At 38.3% G+C, this 13,489-nt stretch overlaps 1 protein-coding gene across 1 annotated transcript in view; it reads right to left on the reverse strand.

Annotated features, from left to right (window-relative positions):
- The window catches only part of SEL1L2 (SEL1L2 adaptor subunit of SYVN1 ubiquitin ligase), a gene marked incomplete at both ends in the record, with an annotated part of 93,260 nt that extends 83,229 nt beyond the window's left edge, over positions 1–10,031 (reverse strand). Inside the window, one exon of the mRNA XM_082644550.1 lies at positions 9,974–10,031. Within this exon, the coding sequence (XP_082500676.1) occupies positions 9,974–10,031 (58 nt within the window). The remainder of the gene's footprint in view (positions 1–9,973) is intronic.
- Between the last annotated feature and the right edge of the window lie 3,458 nt (positions 10,032–13,489).

Raw genomic sequence — 13,489 nt, forward strand, 5'->3', positions numbered from 1 at the left:
CCATAACTTCTCAGACATGTAATTTTTCCTTTTCCTTTTCTCCCTGCTCTGCTAAGTGTCAAGTTGTCTGCAGATCCCTGGACTTTGGAAGGGGTGTATTTACTTCTGGTCTGCCCTTATCCTATGAGTATAGCACTTTATGGACTTTGGTTAATGTTGAAAAAGTTTCTTATTAGATGCCTCACCTTTAACAGGTCTTGAGGACTACAGTTCCGTCCTTCTTGCTTTGCGAGGCCACTAAAACCAAAGCCCAAGTTTATCTGGTTCAGGGCAAAAGCTGTTTTGATATTCAGGTACAGGGCTGGGACCAGGGTAAGGCAAGTCCAGGCCCTGCTCAGGTGCTCTGTGTTTACTTCTCTGCATTCCAGCAATTCCATAGATTTTTTTGTTGGTAGTCCTTTACTAACTTCTCAACTCTTTGATAAATTTAAGACTTTTGTATATTTTTGTGTCATATGTTTTCAGTGGGAAGGTTGGTCCAAATAACCTAGTCACCTAGCCTTTTGTTACCAGAAATCAAAGTGCTGACTTTCCCTTTGTATCTGGTGGTAGTGCCATGTAGTGATGAGGGGAGTAGGGGTCAGAACTGCTAGGCTGCTCCTAATGTTGTTTTCAACCAACAACCCTTTCTTTTTGCCCTGGGGCTCCTTCCCTTTTTCCTGAACCCACTTGTACGTTTTTTTCTAGCCATATTCTCTTTTGTACATTTTTGGGCAAAAGTTTCTTCTTTCAATCCATTTCTATCTCTTGTCTTTTAGGTGTTCCTAATTCCTTTTTCATCAAAGGCACTTGTTTTTCAGAGCTGATGAGTTGGTTTTTTTTTTTGTTTTTAACTCTTCTATGAGGGAAGCTGCAGGGTATACATTACAGTACTTTTTCCAATCTGGGAATATTTCTTCAATCCCATGTAACCTTGGCTCCAAGTCTGTGGGGCAGGCTTAAAGAAGACTTAAAAGAAACCAGTTTTTCTTGCCTACCATATCTCATTGGCAATAAACTATATAAATAAAATTAGATGGCTACTGTAAAAAAAATTGCAGATGGCAGTAAAATTACAAAGTCAACAAAAAACTGAGAAAATGCCACTGTTGGAGTTTATATAATCATCACACTGCCGAAACAACTGGTTGAAAAGTAAATAATGCAAATCAATCACCTAGCTGTTTGTTCTATACAGAAACAAACATATGTATACTACATTTTAAAACATTTAGAAGATTGATTGCATTTTTATTTCTCATCTGGCTGTTTGGTAGTATGTAGAAATAGCCTGAGGCAAGTAAATATGATAATAAGGCAAATACTCTCAGAAGTCTACTTTGAAGAATACAGACTTAGCATAGCAAACAGGTGATAGGGAGTAAAAACCAAAAAACAAAACTTGGTTCCTATTAGAGGATTCAGGTTTTACTAAACTCTGTATTTCAGAGTTTTGAAAATGTGTAAATTTAGAATAATAAAAATACTTACATGACTTACTCCACAGGTTTTGGGAATGTATTTTACAAATTTCAAAGTATTACACAGATGTTAGTTATTCTATTTTACAAGTGTTAACTGAGCATCTATTATGTGCCAAGTTCTGCAAGGTGCTATAGGAAATACTAAAGGTAAGTAAAACACAATCTCTGCATTCAGGTAGTTGACAATATAGTGAGAAGGGTTAAAAACTAACTCAGTTGGGAAACTGTGATGCATAAGAAAGTAAAGGCACAATGTGCTATGAGAAAGGGCTTGGGAAAGCTGTTTTTGGAGGAGTAGAACTTGAAAGGGACTTTAAAAGATTAGTAGGATGTTATGCTGTGGATCTATGGTGGTGATGGGGAAGAAGATGGAATGACAGTCCATTCTTGCAGACCGTCCGTCTGTAGAACAGACTGAGAAAGATGTGGAAGTGAGAGAGGTATACTGAGTAGCTCATAGTTTGAATTGATTGAAATAAAGGAAGTTCGGATCTAACTGCATAGGATTTTGACTGTTGGACAAGATGTTGGAACTTTATTCTGTATAAAGTAGGTGCTTGAAACAGGGAAAATCATGATCAAATCTGGGGTTTAGGAATATTATTTCCCGCAGTACTGTATTATGAATAAGAGAGGGGAAAGTTAGAAGTGCAGTAATATAAATAAAAAATACAAAAATAAGACTATAAATTGAGATGGTGAAAATGTATAGATGGGAGAAGCACTGTGGAACTGACAGGATTTGGTGATGGAATAAAGGAATGAATAATCATAAAGGATTAGGAGATTGTGGCTCCAGAACTGGCCTTGCAAAATAACCCTTGGGAATTAATTTCACCACTCTGGGCACCACTCCTATCATCTGTAAAAACATTGAATTAGATGATAATTAGTGCATTATTAACTGTATGATCATATAATTTGGAGGTTTTACACTTGAGAACCAAGGGAGCTGGGAGGGATGTTGATGTCATTAAGAAGAGAAGAAACACAGGAGAGGAACTTTTTCTTTTTTTTTGGCTGCGCTCTGGGGAATGCAGGATCTTAGTTCCCCGGCTAGGGATCGAACCTGTGCCCCCTGCAGTGGAAGCCCGGAGTCTTAACCACTGGACCGCCAGGGAAGTCCGAGAGGAACTAACTCTGAGAAGAAATGTTGAATTTAAGATGTTCGCAGACCATACATTGTTCATGTCCATCATGCAGCTGATACATAGGCCTGGAGATTCAGAGGAAGGTCTAGGGTGTAAATACACAGGTAAATGAAGCTGTGGGGCTTGGGAGAGAGCACCAGAAGCATAGAATATGAAGAGCAAGAGAGCTAAGCACTGAACTTTGGGCATAGCATTTAAAGGGAGGGTTGAGGAAAACAAGCCAGTGAAAGAGCCTAAGAAGAGTCTACACAGGTAGAGGGGAAAGCATATAGTGTCAAATGCTGCTGAGAGGTTAAGTAGTAAGAACAGTAAGAGCCACTGGATTGGTAATCATTGGCTATTGGTGTTCTTTAAGAAAGCAGTCTCAATAGATGGGGAGTAGATCTTAGAATCAGTTAGGAGCAAGTAGAGGGCTATTACTGGCAGAAAGAATTCTTGGGGTAGTTATGTGATAAGAGAGATATGTGAGTCTTTTCATAGAGAAAATGGAGTAGAAGTGGATTATGAGTCTCTGCATGGAGAAAATGGAGTAGAATTGGGAAGAGTGATTTCTGGTATGACAAAAGGACATGGCAGAAGAGGTTAGTTCCTCAAAGCTGACTGAGCAACCAGAAATAAAGCTGATGCAAGGGCATTCATGGGTTCAGCAGGGGCGTCTATTCTCCCAGAGATCTCCAGGTTGAGGGCTGCCCTCTCCCCACTGACTGCTGTCCTACTGGATGATTCCAAAGAGTAACAGTAATTGGTTAATATAGAAACCTTTCAGGTGAATCTAGGATATGAATACAAGGAAAAGCTTTACATATTTCGGGACAATTCACAAAGGAGAAATGAGCTTCCTTACTGATCCCTAACATAACACAGAAATCAAACTTCTCTCTAGTAGTCAATGGTCCCACCATGACACACCTGCTCCCTCCTGCTTCTCTGCAAGGAAAGATGCTCCAGGTACTGGCAATTTATTCTTTCCCTGTTTAGAGGCATAATATAAAGAACTGAGGGACTTCCCTGGTGGTGCAGTGGTTAAGAATCTGCCTGCCAATGCAGGGGACATGGGTTTGATCCCTGGTCCGGGAAGATCCCACATGCTGCAGAGCAACAAAGCCCGTGCACCACAACTATTGAGCCTATGCTCTAGAACCCGTGTGCCACAACTACTGAAGCCTGTGCGGTTAGAGCCCATGTTCTGCAACAAGAGAAGCCACCGCGATGAGAAGCCCATGCACCACAATGAAGAGTAGCCCCTGCTTGCCGCAACTAGAGAAAGCCCCCGCGCAACAATGAAGACCCAATGCAGCCAAAAAATAAATAAATAAAATTAACTGAAAAAAAAAGAACTACTCTATTAAAAAAACAAACAAAACTGAAAGGAAGCAAAGGTAATTTAAAATTCTTGGATTTCAAAAGTTATTCAAAATAGAACTGGTAATGGAAATACATTTCTGAAGCGGTAAGACATTGCCTGCTTGTACTGCTTAGGCCCAGAATCAACTGCAACACATCTAGGACTTGGCCTTTATGTGGCTTCTCTCTGGACCCTCCAGGAATATAGATGTGATTGCTAGGCAATTGTTTTCTGACCACCGATTAGTGTGAGATAGATGAGCTACTTGCCTTTTTCAACTGAGGAAGAGGGTTGCTGGGTGGGTGACTATCAGTTGTTATGAACTTTCTATTTAGTTTGTATTTTAATTTTACTTTATTTTATTTTTTTCTAATTGCAGAATTTGTATGACAGTGAGAAATTACTCCTGAAAAGAGACACAGGATAGAGAAACCTTGAATCCTGGACAATCTAGAGCTGGAACTTCTGGCAATGTCTTTTTTCTGCCTCAGTTACATACCTTATACTACCTTAAATCAGCAGCTGGATGGATAGGGTGGATACAGAAAAAACATGCTATTAGTTTTATTTCCATTTTGTAAGCTACATTTTGGGATAGATTGCTCATTCTTTCCATAAGCATCAACTACTTTTTTCCTGAGGATTTACTAAAAGGGAAAAATGTTGGTAACTATTTTAGAACTTTCCCAAGGTGAATGCAGAGTCAGGGAAAATCACATAGTTATGGCATCATCCCTCTTTCAATATTTTTACAGAGGTGAAATCAAAGTATATTGAGCATCAAACAAAAAATGCATAAAAAGGCAATATGCAAGCTTGCAAGGTACATGTGAGTGAAAAAGGACAGACCTGTTTTGCCTTGAGAAGTAGGGGTAGAGAAGTAGGAAGAGAAAAAATAGTGGGGTTAAGGGCTGATTTTATGTATGAACCTTAGATGTGTTAGTACTAGCTTGTAAAGCAAATGTCTTCTCCCCAACTAACTACTTCCTTGGGTCCCTGTACACCTGCAATCAGTAAATGATCTGTTGAAAACGCATCTGACCCTGGCAGCATGTCCTAATCCAGGAAGAGCTCTGTACTCATCATTACTGTCTCTACTTTCTCTCCTCCTGTTCACTCCCACCAACTGAAATCAAATTTTGTCCCTGCTTCTCTGATAAAACTGTCTTGGCAATGTGGATTCTCCAGCTATTAAATTCAGTGCTCACTTGTTGGCTCTTACCTCTTTTCCCTACTCTCTCCGGCATTTGGCACTATTGGCTGTTGCCATCTTCATGGTACGCTCTCACTCTGGACTCTTATGACACTATTCTCTTTAGTCTTGTTTTCCAACTACTCCTCAGTCCCCACTGCTGTTGCTATAGTTTAAGTCCTCATTGTTCCTTGTTTGGGCCATTCAGTAGTCTGCTACTGTTTACATTGTCACCAGAGTTGTACAGCTAGAATCCATCCACCTCCCAACTGCCAAAGTCATTTTTAAAAAGCATAATTCTATTCATGTTCTTCAATGAGTAAACCCTTAAATGACTCCCCATTGGTCACAGGATCAAGCCCAAACTTCAAAGCCTATCACACAGTCTTCGCCTACCTCTCCCCCCATCAATTGCTGTGTTCCATCTTATATCCCAAACCATAGCAAACTGACATACTTATTTATAGACCATGCTCTTTTATTCCTCTGTGTCTTTGTTCCCTTTACCTGGTCTGAAATGTTCTCGTTCTCTTTTGCCTGCCTAGTGAACACTCACTAATCTTTCAAGATTCAGTTTATGTCCTTTCTTTTACGAAGCCCTCTGACTGCTCCGCACACTAGTAGAATTGGCTTCCCCGATTTGTGCCCTACAGTATCTTATAAATACCTCTATTTTAATATCTACAACACTTTACAATTTATTCCCCGTTTACTTGTTTTTTTGTTCTAGACTCTAAGCTACTCAAGGATAAGGACTGTGTCTTAGATATTCTTCCCATACTCCTGGCACATAACTTTATAAATATTTTTTTTCTCCCTATAAGTCAATGGCTTTTAGGATATTCAGAGATTTGTGCAACCATCACCTTAATTTTAGAACATTTTCATTACCCCAAAGTAATCCCTTAGCCATAATCTCCTCAAATCCCCTACACCTCCCAGCTCTAGGTAACTAGCAAACTACTTTCTGTCTCTGTGGACTTGCCTATGCTGGACACTTCATCTCTATGAAATCACACAATATGTGGCCTTTTATGTCTAGTTTCTTTTGCTTAGCATAATATTTTCAATGATCATCCATATTGTACCTCATTTATTTTTTTGCTGAATAATATTCCATTGCATGGATATAACAAAGTTTATTTATTATTCATCAGCTGGTGAACATTAGTTTTTTCCCACTTTTTGGCTACTATGAATAATGCTGCCATTTGTGTACAAGTTTTTGCATGGGAATGTTTTCAGTTCCCTTGGATATATACCTAGGGTGTAATTTCTGGATCATATGGCAATTCTATGTTTAATCTTTTGAGGAACTTCAGTGCTGCTTTCCAAAGCACTGTACCATTTAAAAAATTGAGGTGAAGTTCATAACATATAAGTAACCATTTTAAAGTGTACAATTAAGTGACTGTTAGTGCATTCACAACCACCATCTCGTTTTAGTTTCAGAATTTTTTCTTGGGTCTTCCTTGGTGACGCAGTGGTTAAGAATCCCCCAGCCAATGCAGGGGAACATGAGTTGGATCCCTGGTCCGGGAAGATCCCACATGCCGTGGAACAACTACTGCAAGCCACAACTATTGAGCCCAAGTACCACAACTACTGAAGCCCATGCGAACCTAGAACCCATGCTCTGCAACAAGAGAAGCCATTGCAATGAGAAGCCCATGCACGGCAACGAAGAGTAGCCTTCACTCACCACAACTAGAGAAAGCCCGCACGCAGCAATGAAGACCCAACGCAGCCAAAAAAAATAAATAAAAAACAAACAAAAAAACCCTTTTTCTTTAACCCAGAAATTCACTCTATATTCATTAAATAACTCCCCATTATCTCTTCCCCCATTCACTGGGAACCACTAATCTGTTTTCTGTCTCTATGGATTTGCCATATATATTTCACATATATTTCATATAATAAAAATCATATAATATGTAGCCTTTTGTATCTGGCTTCTTTCACATATTGTAACATTTTTGAGGTTTATCCAACTTGTAGTATGTTCCAGTACTTCATTCCTTTTCATGGTTGAATTCCATAGTATGTATACACCACAATTTGTTTATCGATTCATCCATTATTTAGGTTGTTTCCACCTTTTAAATATAATAAATAATGTTTTTATAAACATTTTGTATACAAATTTTCAGTGTGGACATATGCTTTCATTTCTCTTGGGTGTGTTCCTAGTGGTGGAATTGATGGGTCATATGGTAATTCTAAATTTAACTTTTTGAGGAACTGCCAAACTGTTTTCCACAGTGGCAGTACCATTTTACATTCCCACTAGCAATGTGTGAACGTTCCTATTTCTCTGCATTATTGTCAAATCTTGTTATTTTCCTTTTTTGTTTTTTATTATAGGCATCCTAATAGATAATATGTAATATATCATTGTGGTTTTGATTTGCATTTTCTTAATGACCAATGATGTTGAATGTCTTTTCATGCATTTGATGGTCATTTGTATATCTCCTATGGAAGAGCATCTATGCAATTCCTTTGCCCATTTAAAAATTGGGTTTTTGGTCATTTTTTTCATGAGTTCTAAGAGTTATTAATGTATCCTGAATACTAAACCTTTATTGAATGTATGATTTGCAAACATTTTCTCCCATTCTGTGGGTTTTCTTTTCAGTTTCTTGATGATGTTCTTTGAAGCATAGAAGTGCTTAATCTTGATGACATCCAGTTTGGTTTTTTTTTTTTTTTTCTGTACGTGGGCCTCTCACTGCTGTGGCCTCTCCCGCTGCGCAGCACAGGCTCCGGATGCGCAGGCTCAGCGGCCATGGCTCACGAGCCCAGCCGCTCCGTGGCACGTGGGACCCTCCCGAACCGGGGCACGAACCTGTGTCCCCTGCACCGGCAGGCGGACTCCCAACCACTGCGCTACCAGGGAAGCCCCAGTTTGTTTGTTTTTTTTTGCTTGTGCTTTTGGTGGCATATCTAAGAAATCATTGCCTAATCTAGGATCACAAAGATTTGTCTATGTTTTCTTCTAAGAGTTTTAAAGATTTAGCTATTATATTTAGGTCTTTGACACATTTTGAATTAGTTTCTATATACAGCATCTGGTAGGTGTCCAACTAGTATGAGATAGGTGGCTTTCCAGATGCCCTCACCATATGTTGAAGAATTATTATTCCCCTTTCCCATTAACTCAATATTTTGGCATCCTTGCCAAAAATCTATTGACAATAAATGTGAGGATTTATTTCTGAACTTTCAATGACATTTTATTGATCTATATGTCTATCCTCATGCCAGTACCACACTGTCTTGATTACTGTAGTTCTGTAGTAAGTTTTGAAATTGAGAAGTGTGAGTCCTCTAACTTTATTCTTTTTTTTAAAGAAGAACATTCATTTCCATATTAATTTTCAGATTGTTTTATTAATTTCTACAAAGAAGTAAGCTGGGATTTTGACAAGGATTATATTGAATCTGTAGATCAAATTGGAGAGTATTACCATCTTAACAATATTAAATTTTCCAATCCATGAACATGGGAAGTATTTTCATTTATTGAAGTTTTCTTTAATTTCTTTCAACAATTTTTGCAGTTTCAGAGTATAAGCTCTGCACTTTTTTGTTAAATTTATTTCTAAGCACTTTATCTATTTCGATGCTATTGTAAATGAAATTGTTGATTTCATTTTTGGTTTGTTTACTGTGATGGTATAGAAATAGAATCAATTTTTGTCTGTTAGTATTTTATCCTGCAACCCTGCTGAACTCATTCATCAGTTCTAATAGTTTTTTAGTGGATACCTTAGGATTTTCTGTGTATAAGATCATGTCTTTGGTAAATACACATAGGTTTACTTCTCCCTTCCCAATCTTTATTTCTTTTTCTTATCTAATTGCCTTGGCTAGAACCTCCAGTACAATGTTGAATAGGAATGGCAAGAGTAGACATCCTTGTCTTGTTCCTGATCTTAGATGGACCATATGGGGAAAGCATTCAGTCTTTCACCATTAAATATATTAGGTGCCAGTTTTTTGAGGATGCCCTTTATTACATTAACAAGTTCCCTTCTATTCCTAGTTTGTTGAGTGTTTTTATACAAAAGGGAAGTTGACTTGTCAAGTGCTCTTCCTGCATCAATTGAGATGACCATGTGGTCTTTGTCATTTGTTCTATTGATGTGGTGCATTACATTAACTAACTTTCAGATGTTATACCAACCTTGCATTCCTGGGTTAAATGCAAATACATATTCCTTAAATTGAAATCATGATGAGCAAATTATCTGAGGATTGGGTAAAAATTAACTCATTAAATGGCCAGAGAAACAAGACTGGAAAATAATTTCCATATTAAGATAGTAATTAGTTAGGAATCATGGAAAGTTTGAAAGTAGAATTGCTATTGTGGAAAGATTATAAGAGACTATAAGAATATAAATGAAAGCACTTTACCACTCTTTGAGTTCTATACTTTTCATTTAAAGTTCTAGAACTAGATCTTCATGATATTCTAGATTTAACAAAACTTAACCTGTCTCAAATATCCCTACTCTATAAAAGTTACTGTAAGCCTTTTCTCATAGATTTGCTCAATCTCCCACATCCCACTCCTTCTCTCTCTCTCTCTCTCTCTCTCTCTCTCTCACACACACACACACACACACATCCTTCCCACGTATTGTCCTAAATGAGAGTATCATTATTATTTATCCTAATTGAATATTTTAAAGTAGTTATCCAAAAGTAGTGTTAATTAGGAATATTGTGAAGTTACATATGATTTTCTAATCAGCTTCCACCCTTAGCGCTAAAACCCCTCACAGAGAACCACAAGGACAGAAAAACTTACGTTTAATTGTGATCCCAAGAATTATCAATATCTCTATTAGCAGGGACAAGGGCTTCATTTTCTCCTCAGCAGCTCCTTCTTACTGTAACGCAGGTAGAACTAGGCGGCTGGCCCACAAGCTTCCTCTTTTTAGGTCTGTAGGTGTCAGGACTTGGTTGCTAAGCAACAATTTCTTTACTCTTGGGCCAATGAGCTGCCAGGAAGTTCCTTTCAACAGGGAATGAAGGCAGCTGATGGACAGAGCAGGCTGTGGGGAAGGAACCATATCTAGTTAGTTATTTCTCCCGTGAGAGATAAGTGGTAGGCTTGAAATAGGTAGGAGTTGCTCTCTGAATTCTGTTCAGAGTTGCTGTACGCGGGCCTCTCACTGTTGTGGTCTCTCCCGTTGCGGAGCAGAGGCTCTGGACGCGCAGGCTCAGCGGCCATGGCTCACGGGCCCAGCCACTCCACGGCATGTGGGATCTTCCTGGACCGGGGCACGAACCCGTGTCCCCTGCATCGGCAGGCAGACTCTCAACCACTGCACCACCAGGGAAGCCCTGGAAATTCTTATTTTTATGGTACCTCCAGAGATGCAAGCTGCAATTATGTGAAAACACAATTAACTAATCTGACATCATCCTTTAATCTAAGATCTCAAGGCTATGGTGGACAGGAAACATATGGACCAAGTCTGCTTTGGTCCCCATCTTGGTGAAAATGTTTATACTCTGTTCAGGTAAGGAACTGCTGACATTTTACTAGGACCATGACAAACAAATCCCAGTCATCAATTAGATTTTAGAAAGAGAAAAACAAATACCATATGCTAACACATATATATGGAATCTAAAAAAAAAATGGTTCTGATAAACCTAGGGGCAGGACAGGAATAAAGATGCAGGCATAGAGAATGGACTTGAGGACAAGGGGAGGGGGAAGGGTAGGCTGGGACAAAGTGAGAGCATAGCATTGACATATATACACTACCAAGTGTAAAAGAGATAGCTAGTGGGAAGCAGCCGCATAGCACAGGGAGATCAGCTCCGTGCTTTGTGACCACCTAGAGGGGTGGGATAGGGAGGGTGGGAGGGAGATGCAAGAGGGAGGGGATATGGGGATATATGCATACATATAGCTGATTCACTTTGTTATACAAGGGAAATTAACACAACATTGTAAAGCAATTATACTCCAATAAAGATGTTAAAAAAAGGGTGTTTCATTAAACTTTCATTAAAAGGTGTTTAGAAATGCCTTCTTTACTCTCTTAAAATATATGGGCATTTTATGAATGAATACCCTTAAGGCTAGGACCAGAAATCAAAATGAATATTAGGTAAAGTATCGCATTATTAACAATACCCAAAGAATGGAGCTAGTAGAGAAATCATACCTAAAATATATCCAACTTTTACAGTGTGTTCAGGTAATTACTTCAGAAACAGATGTATTTATTGCCTTGAATTTTTAGGTTTACTCCCTGTATTCTCATTGCTGTTGTGACAAATTACTACAAATTTAGTGGGTTAAAAATAACAGAAAAACCCCCAGAAATGCATTGTCTTACAGTTCTGGAGGTCAGAAGTCCAAAAGGATTCTTACAGGACTGAAATTAAGAGCAGATCTAATTGGTTTTGGGGGCTCCAGGGGAGAATCCATTCCTTGACTAGAATCATCCAGCTTTTAGTGGCTGCCCACATTTCTCAATTTGTGGCTACATCACTCTAATCTGTGCACAATCATCATTTGCCTTCTCCCCTTCTGTGGTTTAATCTCCTTCTGTCTCCCTCTTAGGACACCTGCGATTACATTTAGGCACCACCAAAATACAAGATAATCTCCTGATCTCAAGATCCTCAGTCATATTGGCAAAGTTCCTTTTGCCAAATAAAGTAACATTCATAGGTTCTAGAGATTAGGTCCTGGAGATCTTTGGGACCGTTATTCAGTCTACCAGTGTCCCTAATATCTTTTCCTCTCACCAAGAGACTTCAAAATAGAACCGTCCCAACTTCTGTACTTTAAAAAAGTATCTAAATAAAATTTATTTAAACTCTTAATATCATCCATTAAACATTCTCCAAACAACCTTTTTTTTCCAGCCCCCATTTGGATCCAGAATTATCAGCATCTTCCAGCAGATGATTTTCCTTCCTATTTTCACGGAAACTGAGGCCATTTGACCTATCTTGCCTCGACTTCCTTTGTTTTTATTAAAAAAAAGTTTTGAATCTCTATCTGTTCTTTTTTTCCTAATTCATCCCAAAAGATGAAATGCACTTCCTATATTCTAAATCCAAACTTCTCTCACTTTTGATTCTATCCACATTTACTTTCTCTGGTACTTCACTCTATCTAACATTTGTTCTTTTCTCTTCTATCTTTTTCTCTCTCTCTTTCTCTTTTTGTTTCAATCTTTTTGTACCAATCTTCTTCTTAATTTAAAAACTCTTCATTCCACCTCTCCTAGAAAAATTTTCCCTTGACCCTCGTATCCTTGCTACTGCTATCTTTTCTACTTATCCCTTAGCCTCTAAACATCTTGAAAGAATACTCCTTCATCACTGCTTCTGGCTTGTTGCCTCTCACTTATTCTTCAACTACATGTTTTTATTTTCACTAATTTACATAGACTATAAATCCAATGATCTTTTCTCAGTTCTTATCCTACTTGATCTCTGTGAGACATCTGACATTTCTGACCATAAACATCTCCTTGAAAACATATTATTGGTTTCTCTGAAAATTGAATTGCAGTTACTTTTTTACACTTTTGAACACAACTTCTCATTCTTCTTCTACCACTCGCTGCCTCATTCATTTACATGTTGAAAATCTGCTATATGCTAAAGATGAATGGTAATACTCTTTGAGGTGTTCATTAATTTTATTTGTTAGTTCCTCTCTTGGTCTTCACATTAAATTAGGGGCTCCCATTTTGGTGTCATGTGCTCTTCCTTAGTTTTGCCAGCATTTCTCTACAGATGCTCACTTAACTTTCATTTATTCAATAAATTTTTATTATGTGCCAAGCATTGTGCATTTTCTGTGGATGGTGAGCAACAAGATATATTTCCTGTCCTCAGAGAGTTTGTAAGTCTAGAGTGAATATTAATAAAATAATCACAAAAATAAATGTATAATTAAAAACTATAAAAAGTTCTTTATAGGAAAATGAATGAGTATTGAGGACACAGAAGAGGAAGCTGTACGTAGAGGTCAGGTGGGATCAGAATCAGGAAGGGCTTTGCCAGGGAGCGAATTTTGCCAGCTAAACTCTGAAGAATGAGGATGTGTTAACTAAGCAAAACATGTCCTAGGTATAGTGATAAACATGTGAAAAGGCCATGTGGTGAGAATAAGACATGTTCAAGGAACTGAAAAGCTCTAAGGGCTGCTATGGTTGGCATCAGAGATGGGTGGTAGGGGTGGAGCATGGTATAAGGTAAAGCAGAATTGGTAGGTGATGGTCACTCCTAAATGATTCAGTTTTTATAAGACTGTGTTAGTCATCTTGGGCTGCCATAACAAAAT

This window comes from Mesoplodon mirus (genome assembly GCF_964341445.2).
Source record: "Mesoplodon mirus genome assembly, chromosome: 15".
NCBI classification, from domain to species: Eukaryota; Metazoa; Chordata; class Mammalia; order Artiodactyla; family Ziphiidae; genus Mesoplodon; species Mesoplodon mirus.